The sequence below is a fragment of the Drosophila albomicans genome, chromosome 2L (assembly GCF_009650485.2).
Source record: "Drosophila albomicans strain 15112-1751.03 chromosome 2L, ASM965048v2, whole genome shotgun sequence".
Taxonomy (NCBI): domain Eukaryota; kingdom Metazoa; phylum Arthropoda; class Insecta; order Diptera; family Drosophilidae; genus Drosophila; species Drosophila albomicans.
In genome coordinates this window covers 9,841,848-9,861,626 of record NC_047628.2, presented here as the reverse complement: position 1 = coordinate 9,861,626, position 19,779 = coordinate 9,841,848, and the positions used below count along the sequence as shown (strand labels likewise).

The 19,779-nt window shown below is 37.4% G+C and overlaps 3 protein-coding genes across 3 annotated transcripts; 1 reads left to right on the top strand and 2 right to left on the bottom strand.

Moving 5' to 3' along the window:
* Window positions 1-35: 35 nt before the first annotated feature.
* Window positions 36-5,915, bottom strand: LOC117565299 (breast cancer anti-estrogen resistance protein 3 homolog). The gene is given in 9 exon segments (XM_052002539.1): window positions 36-805; window positions 866-1,271; window positions 1,330-1,586; window positions 1,589-1,763; window positions 1,826-2,824; window positions 3,417-3,771; window positions 5,126-5,309; window positions 5,378-5,659; window positions 5,717-5,915. Coding segments are annotated over 9 exon segments (2,844 nt in total). The 5' UTR covers window positions 5,775-5,915; the 3' UTR covers window positions 36-677.
* Window positions 5,916-7,174: 1,259 nt separating this feature from the next.
* Window positions 7,175-13,864, bottom strand: LOC117565306 (homeobox protein H2.0). Its single transcript, XM_034244344.2, has 3 exons — window positions 13,189-13,864; window positions 7,615-8,162; window positions 7,175-7,553 (listed from the first exon to the last, which is right to left on the bottom strand). The coding sequence occupies exons 1-3, from the start codon at window positions 13,697-13,699 to the stop codon at window positions 7,299-7,301; spliced, it is 1,314 nt and encodes a 437-aa protein (XP_034100235.2). The 5' UTR covers window positions 13,700-13,864; the 3' UTR covers window positions 7,175-7,298.
* A 1,939-nt stretch (window positions 13,865-15,803) lies between these two features.
* Window positions 15,804-16,677, top strand: LOC117565308 (uncharacterized). The gene is made up of 2 exons (XM_034244346.2): window positions 15,804-16,139; window positions 16,203-16,677. The coding sequence occupies exons 1-2, from the start codon at window positions 15,804-15,806 to the stop codon at window positions 16,656-16,658; spliced, it is 792 nt and encodes a 263-aa protein (XP_034100237.2). The 3' UTR covers window positions 16,659-16,677.
* Window positions 16,678-19,779: the final 3,102 nt, after the last annotated feature.

The following is a 19,779-nucleotide window of genomic DNA, read 5'->3' as shown; positions in this document are numbered from 1 at the left end:
CATTTTAAATAAAATGTACACAAGTATTGTTTTAATATTTCCTTTATTTCATTATCATAGTTTACTGTACTATCACTTATAAAATTGCAAAAAATGATATCATCCAAGTTCATGGTCGTATAAATGTATGTATAAATGATAAATTTGATTAATTGTATATTGTCCAATCTATAGTTATAATACGTTATTTAGTTGAATATGTGTTAAGTACTAGACTATAAATGCCTTTGGTAGTGTGCTTTAATATTTGTTTTCTTTCATTTTATCAACTCTCTCCGAGAGTCCATAGCTCTACTTTTAGGATTAGGGTATATTTTGATTACTTCACTTTATAGATTGTTAGTGTGAATTTTTTTTGGGGGGAAAGACGTGTTATAACAAATTCTAAGTAGTTACTTTGGCTTAACTAAACTTTTAAATAGTTGCGTATAGTTTTGTATCTCATTTATAAATTATTTGAACTGTAACAAAAGTGCTTCTATTTCACATAGGCTGAGGTAGAACCAGCACGAAATTACAGGAAGCTAGATGAATCGTTATGGGATTGAAGAAGACTAGTATACGTAGACGTAGACGTAATTATAGATCGAGTTTTGATTGTGGTAAATATTATGGGTTTGGCTTAGAAAACTAGAGTCCATATAATATCGTTGTGTTGGGTATTTTTTATACAGAATTTAGGCGCTAATGCTGCAGAATTTATCGGCCATTAGGGTGAGCACCTTTTCGAGTTTGCCATGTCGATCCTCTGGCTTCGCCGTGGCTCCCGAGCTGCCCCACAGAAACTTGACATGAAATTCGGTGCTAAAAAGTAAAACAACATGTTAAAACAATTTGGGGATTAAACTTGACATATAACTTACCGGAAAGGCATCCGCCAGCAGTTCATCCAGCCTGGTACTGGCTTCCTCCAGAATAATCTTGGCATTCTTGCGATACAGATCCAAGTTCTTAAGGAAGCCACGCGATGCATCTAAATGCTGGAAGTTAATGCTCATGCCAAAGTCATCAGCCTTTGACTCCCAGGGCGCAATGCAGGTGTTATAAAGTGCCGGACGCTCATCGATATTGCCATGATTGATAATATCCAGCACAGGTCGATCGATGAGCAGTGCATAGAGTAGCACATGGGGCACTGTTGTGTTAGGAGCCTGCGGATTGGAAGCCTCATTCATGCTGCTCAATGTGGGACGCAGTTTCGCCTCGAATGTGAACGCACTGTCTGTGTATTTTTGGCGCAGAATGTGCCAGGCCTGATCCAGTTTTTGAATCTGCCAAAATAGATATCGTTAATGAAATGTTCGTTAATTAAGAAACCACTTTGCTAACCTGCGGCATGCATAAACCCAACATGATGGCACAAAATCCGAATAGATTTCCTAGAGCTGTTTTTGTCTCCACAGCAACCTGTATCCACTTGCTCAGCAGTTCAGCGCGATCCAAGTCAGTTTGACATGTGAGTATGGTGACAGCCACCATCAGCTTGATGCACTGCGTGCGCTCGATGATGTCCTCGCGAAACACTTTGCCATGTGGCAGCGTCAGCAACTCCAGGCCCGAGCAGCTCAAGTATGAATCCAGTTCACTGACGGTTCGTCCAGGAATAGACCGATGTCGATGCGTGTTATGTGCTCGGCCAGTAGCTTAGGTCCCGTTTCTAGCAGCATCATCTTGAAGGTGTTTAGTGCATCGCCGTCTAAAGGTTTGTTCTCCACCGATGGCAGCAGTAAGGTGACAAAATTCTCAAAATCAAATTTGCTGCACTATAATGGAGAAATAAAGGAAGGTTTAATTGGAGCAGTTGAAAACTTCGCATTAAACTCACCAGCTTGAATTCTTCGATGGGCAGCGAGAAGAGCTGCTCCTCGGCAGCCATGGCATCGAATTCGGTGAAGCTCTTTAGCGTGCCGTTCGAAGCGGAGCTAGTCATGAATCTGGGATTCTTAATGATAACGCCGCCGCGCTGCAGACAAATGTCACTCACATCTCCGGGAGCCGAATCGCCCGAACCGTTGCCCGAATCGGAGCCACTGGCTTGATAGGCCAACACAGCAGCCATTGGCTCCTTGCGTGGCTTTGGCGGTGGACTCGGCGGTCGATCCGGTGTGTCCAGGCTGCAGTTGCGCGCCAAATTGCAGATCCTTGCCGCCGCCTGTTGTCGCAGCGCCTGCGCTGCCGATGTGCTCGGACGTGGCAGCGATTGAGTGCTGAACTTGCTCTCCAGCTGTTGTGGCTGCAACTGCAAATCGCTGGTGGGATTGCAGCGTGCGATAGTCTGAAAGCGTGCCATGCCATGTCCATTGGTTGATTCCCCCTGCTGTTGCTGCTGCTCTTGCTGCTTGTTGATGTTGCTCACAACCATTGCTTGTGCTGGTGTCAAGCTCTGCGAGCGTTGTTGCTTCTTGCATGGCAAACGCGGCGGTGGCACCTCACGTCGCACACGAGGTGGCGAGCAATGTGGACTCGAGGGAGTCGCCGGCTGCTGTTGTGCCGCTCCTGCTGCTTGTGATACTTCACTAGCCACCTGACCAAAGCGAAACACGCCGCCGCCTCCTGTTACGCTGCCCATCGGTGAGTTCAAGGGACTCAAGCCGCGTAATCCAGCCAGCATTTGTGTGTGCAGCTGATTGCCCACAATCTTGTGGCCATAGAAGGAGAGTGGATATGTGCGATTGCATGGATATTGTATTAATGCACCAGATGCCGCAGAGATCGGCTTGCCCGAACCCACATAAAAAGTGATTAGATCCGGCACAGTGTCAAAGGCGTCCTCCTCAAACTGATACTGAACTCGCTCGTACACAGTCTCAGGTTGTAGCACCAGCTGCAATTAAAGAACATTTTAATATTTTATTAAGGTATAACTTTCTTGTGCTCACATTAGTATAGCTTTAATTATCATGTGTATATGTTATATAATAATAATATTCAAGTTTGAATATAAACCTCCCTATTCGTACTTTGCCATTTCTTTCACATTTAACCTTTTAATATCAAGTTTAAATTCTCCAAAATTCAGAATAATTACCTAACATTTTTAGCAGTTATTCAAATTAGTATTGATTTAAATATACTTTTATACTCTTTGATGTCATGTGGAAGTTCTGAAACTTTCAGTTTAAAATTTTAATGAGGAATGAAATTATTTAATATGCTGCACATATGCATTATAATCATTTCATTCCCAAATAACTTTTTATAATCAATCTTAAGTACTGAAAGTCTCAATATTAAGTTATTAAAGCTTGTATTTATTTTTTAAATTTTATAACAATTGCTATATAAAATAATAATTTAAAATAATAGTAATCGAAATGATGGAGTACTATTTGAAGGATATATTATAAAGAAGTTGGTTATAACAAAAAACTACATATTTAATAAGAACATTATATTTTTTCATACATATCTCTCACCTTATTGAGCACAAAATGCAAGACCGCCGCCTTGCTGCGACACGTGAGCACATAGTTATCCGGCTGAGAGGCGCAATCACGAACCAGAAAGTCCCCCTCCCGCTGAACAATCTCTTCGGCACGTTGTCGAGGCAGTGCACCATGGTACCAGGCATGCGAACGCAGTTCCCGAGCATCCAAACTTAGCTCCCATTCTAGGGCCTTCTTCAGTGCTATTGCCTCCTGTTGCTCGTTCGGATTGGGCGAGGAGGCGATGGGGGTGGATGCGTTGCTGCTGTTGCCGTTCTCCATGTCGCCAGCGATGTTGCCCCAATGCGGACTGTTGCACTTGGAGCGTGGTTTCAGTTCCTCGTATCTAAAACGAGAAAAGAGAAAGTGTGAGTTAAGCATTTCCCTTATTATGGGTAATTTATGTTGTGTACATTCGCGTGTACATTGCCCCCGATGGCCGGGCTTTTGTTCAAAAAGGGAAATTTGGTCCCACAATAATTGGTCCTTTGGTATATGTAAAACTTTTGTCTGAAGTTCAAGTGCAAAAAAAATACTATGCAATAGTAAAATATTGTAAATAACGGGCTATAAAACACATTGACGTAAGTTTCTATTTTATGTTTTGTAATACAAAACTAATAAATGCTTCCCTTTTAAATGTAATTTCAGTAAAAAAACTGTTATCACTCACCTGCAACGCCCATTTTTCTCTAACGTTTTTTTTTACAGCAAACTTACAGAGGACACGCCCAAATAGATTGTTACAAAACTTAGTTTAATGTTTAACTCGACAGCTTTTAGAGTTTTTTGTTTGTATGCATATTGGTTCAAAATATAGTTTCTTAATTTTTTCTAAAAAAGTTTAATTTTGAGCTGCGTTATCTGCAACTGTTTGTTGGCTTTCCTTATCGTCAACCTCGCGTCTGCACTCTTTGCCATCCAAATTCGCTCTGTGCTTCGCCCACCCTGGCACAAGTCGAATGTCCTTGTGGGGGTTGTTCGCTTATTCTCAATTTGTTTGTGTTTTGTTTCGCGACTTTTATGCCGCCCGCCTAACGGTGAACGGTTTTTATTATTTTGTTTCCTTTACGGGAAATTCTTGGCGCACATGCGCACACTTTTTGTTATTGAAATATGCTTTCACGTGTGTCGCAACTGAAGTTGTTGCGCGGAGTTTGGGGAGGGCATGTGGATGCTATGTGGTGGATGGTGTCATATGTCGATTATATCGATAAATAAGTTGCATTCCAAATATAAGTTGGCGCAAAGTTTTATGTTTAATTTATATTTATGTGGTTAAATGTCATGTTAAAAATAAAATTTCAACCAATTTAAGACTAAGTTTAAAATTTAAAAAATATAATTATATTCCATAACTGTTCCAAAATCATGAAATATAACTTTATTTATTTGTTACTGTGGTAGTTTAAAAAATAAACCAACTGCTATAAATTAGATGCAAACAATTATTTTACTTATGATACTTAAGCAGAACTAACTACCATAAAAATTGAGGTCGATATAAATTCATATTTATTGTGGTCATTCTGTATTTCGATACCATTTTGTTTCTCATTTTATTATATTTGTTTACCTCACGCTGCTAAGCTAAATACCAAATATATCTTTTCCATTTTGTTTATTTATATTTCGATGATAAAGAAATGAGAATTATTTAAAATAGGAGAATGACTAAATGAAATCTAATCTATACTTACATCGTTGCTGGCTCATCGAATGTCAGCTGTTTCAGCACCTTTCCACTTTTTGTGGTAATGACAGCAGCTCCTCCGCTATCATTGCTTCCCCCTATATTATCAATAGTGCTTACATCTTGATAAACCAAGGGACAGGAGCTTTTGCGACGCGGCACTGGCACCGCACAGGGAGCACTTCGCATTGCTGGACAGATAAACCCGCAGTATCTTTAGATTAGGTATTAAGAATAATAGATCGAGTATTGGGGTTACCTTCCAAATTCATTGACTGCCTCCGCTTGGCACGTACACCGAGCAAGCTGTTGAGCATTTTCTGGCGATGGCTCATGCTGCGTATGCCCAAACGCTTCAAGTCCCGATCGGTTATATCGCCGATATCGTGGACTGTGGAGTACATTTGCAGATTCTCCTCATATTGCTGAAGTTCCAGCAGATTCAGCCACTCCGCAATGCTCAGTCTCGAGTTGTGTACAATCATAGCGACATCGTCGCGACGTCGGCTCGCATTTGGATAACGAAAGTTCCACAGGATGCCTGCATTTTAAGCACAATAATTAATTTATGTTTATTTCTGTTTCCTTGAAGACTCACTGCTTCGTCTATTTGTCGAATTGCGCGGCTCCAACGGTCGCGTCTGCACATTGCCCATATTTTCCTGTAATTCTATTTTACTACACTATATAGAGCTTCAACTGCGATCGTGCACATATAACACAACTATTCTGGCTGTGTAATTAAGCTGTCACATTGCTGCGCGTTTCATTTACTGAAATTTCAACCGCTCACTGCGCTTATTGCCAACAAACTGAGCAAACGAAGCTCCAGAAAAACAACTGAGTGAAAGTGCATATTTAGCTATTCGAAGCTTGAATACTCTTTACTCTTTGTATATTGTTTTATATATTTTGTATGCATGAAAGATTATCAAAAAAACCTAAAATACGATTATATTGAAATTAAAATCAAAAATAAGTAATTTCGTTTAATAATATTTTTTAATAAAAATATATATAAAATAAAATGAAATTGAAACCAGGCAAATGCTTATTACAATTGAAATTGAATTCAAAATTAAGCAACTCAACATAATAATATTTTGATCATTATAGTCAAAATCAATCACTAATACTCAAAAAATATTTTATTCCTAACAATATATTCGATTAGTAGATGAATCGCTAATACTCAAAAAATATTTTATACCTAACAAATTCATTTATTTATTTAATACATACTCATTTTAGAGTATTCGTAAAACAATAATATTAATATTATTGTAGTATTGAAGTAGTATTTCAATGTCGTGCGTCAATAATTTGCGCTCACTGTTTGCCTAATTGTCTCTCTCTTTGATCCACACACCGCCGCCAGCTGCCCCCGCGCTTGACCAACTGTTTGTCGTACGTCTTGCGTCTTGCGTTGCCGCCGGTATCGGGTTTTATCATTGTATAGATTAGAAGGTCTCGTCGCAGTTCCAAATTGTGCTGATCACAGCGGTATACCCCTAATTAAATTTTCGTTGTTCATGTGAAAGAATAAGTACAATATAAGAAAATGGCATTGCGTGTTTTTGTTATTGAGAGTCTCAGTTTTGAGAGACACCATTGAGAGTTCTTCAATTCGAAAGACGAAAAAATATTGTGAGTAAGAGCGAGAAAGAGACGTGCCATAAATTTGAAATATTTTAGGGGTTCTTCATGATGAGTTTCAGCTGAAATATTTATTTTGTTTAGTTTGTGTGGTTTTTATTGGCTTAAGCAACTCATATAGTATGTGGGCACCACATAGAACATGATGTATCTTTATTTATCCAAGGAAGCTGTGTATATTTATTTGGTTTTCAGGATTGAATTGTTAGTTAGTACAATAATTGCTGAGACATTTCTACAGATGAGATCGTTTGCTGACTGAAGATAGCTTTTAAATTAATTCAATAAAATCAAAATTTTAAAATTTCCTTTTTTTATTATGATCTACCTCTAAAAGAAACTGAAGAAAAATCAGTGCTCAATGAATGAAAAACGCAATAGCAATTTTAGCAAGGATTTTAAAACATTTATTTAGACTATAATCTTTACATGTTAATTTACTTAATTTCTAATTGGCAATAAGTTAAATTCGTTATATTTGTTTATTAATAAACTACATGACTCACAATTATTTGCACGTTTTGTTACTCTACCACATCAATTTCAATATTATCATCATCGTCGGCTTTGTCGCTCAACTCCACACTGGAACAACTATCCGAACTATAATCCAATGGCTCATGGGGTCTGACGGCCACAGCTCCAGTTGGCAGAAGCATTGGCTTCGCTGCACTGACTCCGGAACCCAACTGCGATGGAGGTTGTTTCTCATGGCCACTCTTGAGATTCTCTCGCGTGTGTCGCCATTTCATGCGTCGATTCTGGAACCACACTTTAACCTGCAAGAAAGTAACTTTATTGCAAAATTCTTCTACTCAGTTTTTTGTACTTTAAACTAACCTGGGCATCTGTGAGGTTGAGTCTGGCAGCCAGCTTACGTCTGTCTGGTTTGGTAATGTATTTCTGTTGCTGGAATTGTATCTCCAGTCCTTTGCGTTGAAGATTCGTGAAAACGGCTCGAGACCAAGAACGCTTTCTTTTGCCATTATTGTTGTTGCCGTTGCTACTTGCATTGTTGTTGCTGTTGGCATTGTTGCTGTGATTGCTGCTGCTATTGCTGCCATTGCTGTGATTGCTGCCGTTGTGTGTGTGTCCGCCATTTTGTATCGCGACACCTGTTGCCGTTGTGGGAATGTCCAGTAGCTGCTGTTGCTGCTGTGCCGCAGTCTTGGCCAAAAAGCGTTGCTGTTGCGTCAACTGCAGATTCTTCAGGCTATTCAAAGTGGATGTTGAACTGTGCAGCAATGTTGCTGCTTTGTGTGGATGTTGCTGTTGCGGGTGTAAAAGTTGCGACTGTTGCTGATGCAGTTGCTGTTGTTGTTGTTGCTGCTGCTGCTGATGGTGGAAACGCAGCAGAGCATTCGTAGCCAGTGTTGGAAATGATGTAGCTGAAAGGGATTAGTTTATAAAATGGGAAAAATTAAATGGTAATTATTTTGAATATTGTCAAAAATATTCTAAATTAATTTTAAAAGAATGATATCATATTAAATATTATATTCATTAAATGATTAAATACGGAATTATTATTTATTATAAAATTCTTATAAATTTATTACTAAATTATGTTATAATAATATTTTATATACACGATTTAAATTGTATATGAAAATTATTGTGAAGTATTAATGCATAAAAATATTTTTCTTTCTTATGTTTAATTGTATTCTTTATTAAGTTGTTTTTTGTCTAATTATCTAAATTCTACTTTGCCTATTTTGTAACTTTTCCCATTTGAATCCAAACTTTTTTTCCATTCAAAATTCCAATGCTGTGATTTTATTTATTTTTACAAGTTGGCACCCGACATCCTCAATGGTTACTTATTTATGTTTGAACATATATCCGCCGGGAAATAATATATTTTGCAATACAATTTACGCATTTCCCTAAGTGCAGAAGGCTGAAAAGTGAACAACAAATAATCGACAGGGGAACAAATATTAAAATACAGTTTTCGTAAAAATAAGTTGAGTAAATTATTTTGAATGAAACGCACGTTGAAAATATTTAAATGAGTTTGTTTATAATAAAATTTTCACTTAATTGGAAATAATCAGCATTGTAGGTAAACAAATTGTTTACACCACAGCGCCAAGAACCAACATCATCAACAGCTACAACAGCAACAACAACAGCAACAACAACAGCAACAACAACAACAACAACAACAACAGCAAATATCTCTTATTTGGGGTAATCGAGCACGACATGAGGCACGAGATGTGCTTGAGGCATATTTGGTGGGGCAAGCGGGTATTTGTGTATCTCTGTGTGTATGTGTGTGTTTTTGTTTCGTAGCTAAATGTTTTTTAAATACGCTTACTATAGAGCAACTTATGAGCTAATAGTTTCTTTTTGTTGGTGGCAACGATTAAACTAGTTTATGCATTTTTATTGGTTTTTTATAAACTCTGCGCACGGTTTTTCAATTTGTTTGTGCTCTCGGCATGCGTCTAATTATTTGTTCATGTTGCATTTTATTTACTCAAAACTCAAGCGATCTTTTGTCTATTTACATTGCAACGGAAATGCGCTACAATTGCATCTTTATCTGTATTTCTATCTGAATTTGTATCTGTATCTGCTTCTGCATTTGTATCTGCATGTGCCATGTGCAAGCATTGGATCTTAATTGGCGGCATTTGGTTTCTGTCAACTGCCGCATTTTCGTTCTAATGAGTTTTCCATCGATTTTCAACACCTCAGCGCACCTTAATTGCCGCATCTTAGACAATGATACATATTTGTAAATAATCCCTCAATGCTGTAAATATCTTAATGAGTTGTGATCATTCTGGGCGCATTTTAAATCATTGCATGCCGCTGCCTGCTTCTGTTCTGATGTCTTGATTATTTGCGGCTATAAATTTATGACCTGCTTACAATTGTATATACAATTAATTGCGTTTGTGAGTTGGTATTTATGGTTTTGCGAATATTTATCCAGTTCACTTTGCGGATAAACAACTGAAGGCATTCCGAGTGCATCGCAATGAAGCAAGAGAAAATGTTCTCACACTGAATAAATTCTCGGGGATTTGTGAGAATTCCGCATGCAAATATCCCTGACCCTCGAAATGTGCAGCTGAAACTTATAGTCTACTTATCGGATCAGAATATTTATTATTTCAATGCAAATATAATATTTATATACATTCAACAAAAAAAATTATTTTATTCTTAAAATGTTTGTATGTTTTTGTGCAGATGTAAACTTATTATACAGCTAATGAATTGTTTACTCATCGCATATGCAAATTTATAAAATTAGTTGAAAATAATCGTAAAATTTGCTCAATTCAAAAAATTATCAAGATGAATATTTCCATTGTATTTAGCATCGCATAACTGTTAACAAATAAAAAAAATACAAAGTGATTTCGTTTCAATTGGCGATCATCATCATAAAGTTGCCTAATCGCGATCTCACTGATTAGTAGAATTTATATGCAGTAACATTCAGTTTGATAACTGATTGAAATGATGTGTTGAGGCAACCTTATACGTTGACCGTCAAAGATATAGTTGTTAGCCTGGGTCAGTGAAAGCGCACCTGCTTTAGAGAGAACTTTGACAAAGTCAGCAGGTTATATGGTTGAACACGTATTCTATGTGTCGATCATTGATCATTGGAAATGGTTGAAGACACAAGCAATTGAATTAACATATAAATTGTAAATTAATTAGGCAAGTGGCGCCAAATTATGGGCCCCAACCCGCAGCATTCAAGCTAGGCGATACATAAATAAGCACAAAAACCAAAACACAAGTAAAACGAATTGAAGATTTTCAACAAATCCATCGATCGATGGGTTGATGGTCGATGGATCGATCGATCGCCAACTAGAAAGCAAAAACAATCAAACAAACTACTCAACACCCAAGGCTGAAACAGCAACAAATATCTAGAGGAGATGAGGAGAACTATAGAAAGAGATACAGAATCTGGATATGGATATGGATGGATGCATGGAATTGTGACTATGGTTGAGCCATCGGTATTTTATGATGTGCTATGCGATGCGATCAATCCATCACAAATGAATGCACACACATAATGAGAAAGAGAGAGAATCTTCTGGCTGTCTGTCTGGCTTATTCACCAGTGAAATAACTTTGGCACCACAGGTAGCCTGGGCCAGCCTGGGCCACCACAGTGGGTGGCTGTGTAAATAGTTGGCCTCGGTTGGCCCCTAAAAATACCGCAGAATAGCAGCATAAGCAGCATAACTTCAATCAGTCAGTTAGGCAGTACCTCAGTCAGTCAATTGCCTGAATGCTGCATGTCATTAACTTAAACGGCAGCCTCCAATCTGGAGGCACAGTAGTTGGCCCCACCGGCGCCCCAATCTATCAGAGAGTGAGCATCTATCTGTAATGGGTGAGGAGTGAGTTCCTTTCGGGAGGTGGATGGTGCTTTGCACTCTTCAAACGGAACCATTCATTATAATTAGATGGATTGGCTGCCCAATGAATGACGGGCCAATTGCTCAAGCAAATAAACAAATTCGCTTCAATCGCTTTTCAATATTCCAATTTTTCGATTTTCCGAATTTTCGAATCGTTTTGTGAGCAGTCAGTTTATTTTTAAGCTCAATACTTAATTTGTTCATAAATTGTTGTTAATTTGGTTTTGGTTCTTTTGAATTTAATTTATTTAATGTAGCCCAGGATTGATGAAACACTTCAAAACTCTTGACCAGTATTTATTTTTGTTGTTGTTGATTGAGGAAATGTCGAATTTTATGCCACGTGCTAATTGGCATTTCATTTTCGCCCTCTCAACATCGCTGCGAGCTGATAATGTGTTTAAGAAGCATTTAATTTTGATAATAATTTTCATAAATGTTCATCTTGAATTGATGGCCAATTTATTTTGATGTGGCGCTAATTTGTTAGCCACTTTCAAAGGAAATTAAGGCGAAATTAATGAGTTTGGTTGTGCGTTGAAGTCATTTCTGGTTTCGTTTTTTTGGATGAATCAAATATGCAAAAAGGAAGTGTAATATATACTTTTTGTTCTTCCTATTTATTACATCATATAGTATGTATCTTGAGATACATTCTTCTTGACAATATGATGACATTGTGTAACAAGAACTTCCGGATGTGAACGTCATACTGAGACACTTGGCTATTTAACACCCTCTTGATAAGTATTGTATACAAAACATTCAAGATGCATGGTGGGGACGGGGTGGAAATGGAGAAATTGGTAAAAGGGCAAACAACAAGTCGAACAATAGCAATCCAGCACAATATACAAAATATATTTCTCACTATTTTTCATATAAACAAGATCAAAGTGCACATGAGTCCATGAGTCGTCCCCCTGATATACAAAACAGCAGGAAGTAACGTAAATACAACAATATAGATATACATATATTTGTCGATTTCAAACTCAAATTCGATTTCAATGCGATTCGATTCGATTGGATTTCAACAAACGAATTGTTTTCGTCAAGAACAGTTGGCTACAATAATATTGCACAATATGGCCACAGATCAACTAATAATTCCAATAAAAACGCACAATTTATGGCCCAACCATTTGGTTTCAGACCAAAAGTGTTTCATGTTTTCTCCGGAATGTAAATTTTCTATCATTCTTTTTACATCGCGATCGCAATGCAGTTTATAATGAGTCGGACCAAAGAAGATGTCTGAATTTGATTGGCAAATGGGAAAAACTTCCTTGACGCATCTTTTGATCATCTGCTGGTGATTGTCTTTGTAAGAGAACAGAACCACATGAAAGGATGTTGAACTTTCAATTATTGTTATTAATGGTTGGATCATATTAGATCAATAATTAGCTACTTCAGTCTACGCTATTTTATAGGCTACATTTTAACACTTTGTTATATAGGCATTTTAGTTCATTTAAGTACAGGTTTAGGAAGCTTTTATTTTTTTAGAAAAGGCAATTTTGAGAAATTTAAAAAGTCAAATTAGAGTTAACAAATTTTATGTAGATATTTTAGTTAATGAAGAAAGTTTGTTTTATATGTATTTCAGTATTTTATATAGATATTTTAGTTATTAAAAAAGTTTGTTTTATATATGCATTTTAGTTGGGTACAAGTTTAGGAAGTTTTTATTTTTTTAGAAGAGTCAATTTTGTAAAATTGAAAAAGTCAAATTACAGTTAACAAATTGTTATGTAGATATTTTGTTTGTTTTATAGGTATTTCAGTTAAGTACAAGTTTGGGAAGCTTTTATGTTTTTTAGAAAATGAAATTTTGAAAAATTAGGACAGTCAAATTACAGTTAACTAGTTTGTATAAAACATCTTGGACAGATTTTTGTGAAGTCTAGTTATAGAGGATCTCAACTACATGTAGAGTATATTAATATTCTATCAAATTATTATTACAAAGTGTCAGAAGTTAAGTAATAATTCTTACCATGCTCTGCAGCACGTATAGGCGTGGGCCTCAGCACAGCCTTATAATCCATATAAAGTCCTGGATAGAACTTATCCACTCCCGCATAGGCGAAGGCATGTGGAACATTTATGGGCGAATGCTTGACACTTTCCGTGGTCTGTGGAAAGCAGCTGGGAAATGTGCAGCATGCATAGAGACCACCGTCACAGCATTGTCGGGTGGATGAAGGTATTGATAGGGTTGCCAATGGATCTGTGCGATCGGAGCTCAAAAGTCGATCGACACTGAAACTGAGTTTCACTTTGGTTGTGGAGTTGTTGCTTTTGCTGGTTAAAGGGTTTTCACTGGTTACACTGGAATTGGTCACTGAATCTTTGGAGGGCAGATCACTATTGGAGTTGGAGCCATTCTCACTGTCCGCAGGATCATGACTGCTTGCTTGTAATTTCATTTCACAGTCGTTAAACACATGCGTGCTTAGATTTTCGGGCACACTTTGTTCCATATTGACACTTTCTTGTAGTAACATTGCACAATTTAATCACACTACTGAACGTTATTAGCATAGATCGAATAACATGCCATAAGTTATATTAACTCTATGGTAACAAAAAACACCGTCGCTAAAGGAACCTCAATGATACGATCGCACAGAAGTCTTAAAGGGGGGCGCATCTAAAGTTGAAACCGTTTGCTAAGACAACCCACACGGAACTGAATGAACCGGCCCGGGAGCAGACCCAACCAGCGATCATCGATTGCCTTTGGGCGCATACGAAAAAGTATTGTGTTAAAGTAAATCTCAGTGATCGGCACAGTGGTCAAAATTGCGATTATAAAGTATATATTATTGTATACAACTAAAGGTGCATACATTCTTATTAATGTACTGAATATTATGAATAAAGGTTCAGTAAAAAAGTAATTAATATATTAATTCAAAATTTATAAATGCTGTAATTGAAAATTTATTTCTAACGAAAATATTATTTTATGAAGTTGAAGTAGACATGTTCGAAATCAGGGTATAAAGGACGCAATAGGTTTATATCAAATTACTATTTTATGATAAAAATAATTATTCTGAAATTATCAAAGTCTTTTGAATATACATACTTCGTAAAATGTATATCAGAATACTATATTGAATTTAACTAAAATAGTTTCACATGCATTTTCCGTGTTCTCGGATTGTTCATCTACCATATTTTACAGCTCGTTCTTTGAATAATTCTTTCGTTTTTGCCCACTGTTGCTCACACGGATGAGAAACTTGTTGTACACGGCTTGCTTCGGTTGTTTACACACATTCAGACCGCTATGTCATTAGCTCAGTCAGAGATCGTTCGTTGATCGCTATTGAGATTTGTTTACCGATTTCTCCATATGTTGCCGTACTCCACTCACTCACACACACACGCTCACGCACACAGAGATGCTGAGAAGAAATACACTCACACACAGAGTGGTTCCCTAGCACCTACACCTTATGGGGAGAGACAGCATGGCAGCTGGCAGCCAATGCGAGTCATCCATTCAAGTGGGCGGAGCTAACAGACTCTATCGTCAATGATGCTTTATCTCTTTCCTGCACATGCTATGTGGGGAGTGTATGGTAAATTTGTTTAAAATTGAGTGATCTCTGTACGATATCTATCTGTGGGCAGTCAATAATAAAGTAGGTAATGTTTCTGCATATTAAGTTTAGTCATAAATCTAACCGCATTCCTGAAACCGCAATTGCTGCTTTGAAATTTCAGTGAGCTATTAAACTTTGTGAACTGCTCAAACTGAACACTGAACACAATAAATAGTATAAAAGTAAAAATTGTGAATCGAAGTTCGTTTTGTTAATGTGAGTCCTGCCGTGCCGTTACGTAGCATACATTGCGGCGCCTAACACCGCCCCTCTCACCGCGCCCAAGTGACCCCGAAAAAAAAACAATGAATATGCAAATGCAATCACGGGAAATGTAAGTTAAAGAAGGACCCAATGTACTGCATAAGCAAATGTGGAATACCCTTAAAAATGAATTGTAAAAATATAAATTGTATGTGTACCTTAACTACATTTATTTCTCTTGCGGAGTCGAAGCCGCAAGCAGTGCTTAAATTATAACTTATTTTAATATATAATAATAAATTATTGGTTTATATTAATATTGAAATAAAAATATTGTTTTGTTGTGAATTTTAGAAAATGGGAAGAATTTCTTAATAGCACCATAGAAAATGGTATTAAAAATATTATAAAATATATACTATGCAATTATGATAATATTATTAATAAACTGATATTTTATTAATAAAATAATTGTATTAAAAAATTAAATTATTTGAATACACATTTCATACATCGTGGCGACATATAATTATTTTATTTAATGGACAAATAATTATTATTATTTATTTAACATAATATTATTTATTTAACATAATATATGATTGAGTATTATGTTTGCAACTTGGCAACAAAGTCCGTATATCCTTTAAAAGAAGCGTATGGAGAAACGCAACCAGGCAAAGTAAACAAAACACGAACAGGATATTTTTTTGGGGAGAAAACCGCAATCAAAACGACTTGGCGCAACTAAATTTGGGTTAGGTAGGCACAGTACGTATCTTTCGCTCGAATGGCTTCGTTGTCATCCTCAACGCCTCCGTCGCCGTCATCGGTATCAACGCCATTATTGCGCGGCAAATATGCAAATATGGAGAGTCTAAGCATCAGTGAACCAGGCGATTGCGATGATGATGAGCAGGATTTCACATTTCGCTATCCCAGCTACATGTATCCCGATGTGGAGTACGATAAAAATGATGTGCCCCTCTCATTTAGAGCTTCGCCAGACTCGCTGTTCAATCTCTGTGCCGCCGTCGTCGATGCCCAGGGACGTACTGAGGTCTTTAAGTGGAACATCAATGATGTGGCCAATTGGCTGATTGATTTTGGTTATCCAGAATATGAGGTTCGCTGGTTTTAGTAATCTTGAAGCACTTGTAATTCGTAATTTCCTGAAATTATTAAACAGCAAACCTTCAGGGAGAACTACATCGATGGCCATAAGCTTCTCAATCTGGATGCCATTGCTTTGGTAGCCCTCAATATACGGGACTTTGAGCATATTCGTCATTTGGGTCGCGGCATTCGAGCTCTCTATCGCAAGGAGTTGCAGACAGCCACTGAGGCGAAGCAGAATAGCGAGGTGTATAAATCCTTTAGATCTCGAACCGGACGCAACTATGAGGGACTGCGTGAGACGGAGCTGCTGGGACGCATGCATATGCTGCGATCGGTCTTCCAGGACCTTAACGAATGGGATCTCATGGAGCTGCATATGTCCCGCATTCCAGTTCGACGATATCGCGAGGTGGTTGCCGGATCCAGGCGCTATAATTTATATGGTCCATCGACTGCACGTCGAGAACCTATTATGGTGGACGATGTCGATACGACCACTTGGTATCAATTTGGGGATTGTTATTGAATGGTCGGTTATCTAATGCAATTTTACCCATCTCTTATTACTCAATAGAATAATCAAATTTTATCTGAAATTATTGTTTTAATTTTACTTCAAAAACTGCAATCTAGACAATCCTAAGCATGCTTTTTACTTTTATAATTTTTATCTTAGTTTTATGTTATGAAATCTCTGGATTTATTTTAGACATGGAAATAAAAAGAATTGAAAATAAAAAGAATTAATCACAAGAAATGTCAGGAAATTTATAGAAAAATATCTTTATTATCTTTCCAGAAGAGCTTATTCCTTTTATTTGTCATCATAACTTGTACACTAGTAATAGGATAGTTTTTTGTTGTTGGTTTTATTGCACTGTGTTTATCATATAATTAACAAATGTTTTATACATATTTTGTTCGATACCTTCTGAAAATATAATGCAAATGATATAATAAAATATTGCATTTACATTACATTATCATTTATTTATAGATATTTATGTAAAAGTATATTTTCGTTTCCGATACAAAAAGTGATAAGTAAGTACGTATTAGTTTTTGTACTGCACCTTAACAAAGTTCTGCTCGATTCCCAACAACTTCCAAGTTTCTGCACTTCCCACTTACAGTAAAAAAAAGTGAATTTTGTTGCTGTTGCTGCCCAATCAGTCGACACGGTGATCACTTATCGCGTTGTACTCATTGTTGTTGTTGCTGCTGCTGTTGTTGTTATGTTCGTTGTTGTTGTTGCTGTTGCTGTCCGCATTCGCGTCCCGCTCACGTGTTCAAATTTATTGATTGTTCTGCTCACAAGACACGGCGTTTATGTTTTGTGGTCTCTCGATCTCTCGATGTCCTGCTGCGCGGCATGGGAGACGTACGTGTGGTCGTTTTATGTTATATTTTTCGACATCTTGTGTGTCCGCAACGGGGCCTATGCAACCTTAGACGCAAGTCGTTGTGACTTGCCTAACTGGCAACCAGAAAACCACCAATCTAAAGCTAACCTAAGCAAAGTAAACGGTATGTGTGGCTCCAATGCAAATGCAAATGCAAATCGTCGCAGCTCTAACGAAAGTGCAACGAGCTTTTATTAACTTATGCGCATTCAGATTACCTTAATAACTCGTTCCGTTAACACTTTATTATGTTCAAGGCTCATAAATCGTTCCATCACCCGGTCACAGACGCAGACGCTCCAGTCTGCGACGAAGAGACCCCAATCCCACCATTTTCAGACTCCAACTGCAACTCCAATTCCAGAGTCCCCTGATCGCAGACACTGGGCGATTATGATTTATCGCATTTTAATCAATTTAAAATGTTTAAAACGATACAAATCGGAAGAAATTATGAATGTGTTGCTGTCTTTAGGCTCCACAGTAGGCCAGGCCTCCAGCCAATGACAAGCATACAACAGCAACAATCTTGATGATGGCCAACAACAACAACATTAACTCAGATTTGGATGTGTGTGTGTCTGTGTGCTTGTGTATGTTTGTATGCGTTACCCAACGCGTACCTCGTTTGTATTTCACTCCGAACTCCAGACTCTCCGATTACCCCAGTTGCTGGTAGATAGTGGATTGGAAATTTACGCGCGCCACATTATGCCTAAAAGTCTCAAGCGTTTCACATGCAGCAGCAACAACCACAACAACAATAACAGCAACAACGACGACAACAGATCCGGATCGCGTGCTGAGCGTGGAGCGCGAGGTCTCTGCGTTTCTGTCTGCGTCGCGACGATGGCAACGCGACGATTATGATGATTAAAATTGATAAGCGAAATATTTTTATCATTTCTCAAATTAACATAAACCATATACGATTATCACACAATAAGCGCAGCGTTTCTTCTCCTTCTCATTGCATTTTCTTTAGCGTATTTTGTGGTTGTTGTTGTTTGCTTTTTTTATGCGCTTTTATGGGGACCTCTCGTTGGACAACGGACGCACAACTGCGGCTCGCTTATAAGTTATGGCATTGCCGTGAAATTATGGCAGGCCAGGCCAGGATTTAGTCGCGGCAAAGTGTCAATGGCAATAAATTTATGAGGATTTCGAACAGCGGTCATGTCATCCAACGCATATGCGAATGCGTACTTACAGATACATACATACATACATATATATTTTCTTCCCTACTTGTTTGGGCGAATGTATTTTTCACATTTATTCAACTCTTCACCTTTGCTTAAGCACCTTACTATTACTCGTAGTATGTCAATTGCTCTGAGAAAAGTGAACTGATAATCCTGATCGAAGAGTTAATTTAATTATTGTGACTAGCATTTGTCAGTTTCCATTAAATTACTCACGCTTTAAAAGAGGTGCAGCAATTTTGGTGAACTAAAAATACTTTAAAATTTCATTGATATTTAGCCAACCGAATGTTTACTTTACATTGAGACTTTTTGAATTTATGTTCCTTATTGGATTGATCAAGAAATACAATTTTGTTTATAGTGAATGAAAGTTCTCCTTATTTTTAATGAACAAATCATTTTCGTATTGAAAATGATTTGGTCGAACTGCTTTTTTTTTACTTTAAATATACAACATGCTCAAATTAAAAAAAAACAAGTAAGAAAGTTACAGTCGAGTGTGCTCGACTGTGAGATACCCGCTACCCATTTTTAATAAAGGCAAAATATTGCGGTATCATTTTCAAAATATACCGAAAATACTAAAAAAATACTAAAAATATACCAAATGGTATATTTGGTATATCGATATAGTACACCATTCAAAATATACCATAAACGTCGCAATGTGCCAGATTGTCGGCCAAAGCAACGCAGACCCCTAGTAAGTAGGCGTTTTTCCCATACAAAAGTATTTCCTTAATAACTTCCACAATTTTTATCTGATCGCAACCAAATTTTCAGGAATCATAACTATTACAGTAGTTATTGTATATACCAAAATTCGTAGCTCTAGCTTTAAAATTACACTTGTTATTCGATTTTTTTGATTTGCGGGGGCGGAAGTGGGCGTGGCAAAAATTTGAAACAAACTTGATCTGCGTGCAAACATAACAAATGCTGTCGAAAAAAAATTATAGCTCTATCTCTTATAGTCTCTGAGATCTAGGTGTTCATACGGACGGACGGACGGACAGACGGACATGGCTATATCGTC

Coding starts and splice junctions, on each gene's coding strand:
- LOC117565308 (XM_034244346.2), top strand. CDS start 15,804: ATGGCTTCGTTGTCATCCTCAACGCCTCCGTCGCCGTCATCGGTATCA. Junction 16,140..16,202: donor TTGGTTATCCAGAATATGAG/GTTCGCTGGTTT, acceptor ATTATTAAACAG/CAAACCTTCAGGGAGAACTA.
- LOC117565306 (XM_034244344.2), bottom strand. CDS start 13,699: ATGTTACTACAAGAAAGTGTCAATATGGAACAAAGTGTGCCCGAAAAT. Junction 8,163..13,188: donor TATACGTGCTGCAGAGCATG/GTAAGAATTATT, acceptor AATCCCTTTCAG/CTACATCATTTCCAACACTG. Junction 7,554..7,614: donor TCAACCTCACAGATGCCCAG/GTTAGTTTAAAG, acceptor ACTTTCTTGCAG/GTTAAAGTGTGGTTCCAGAA.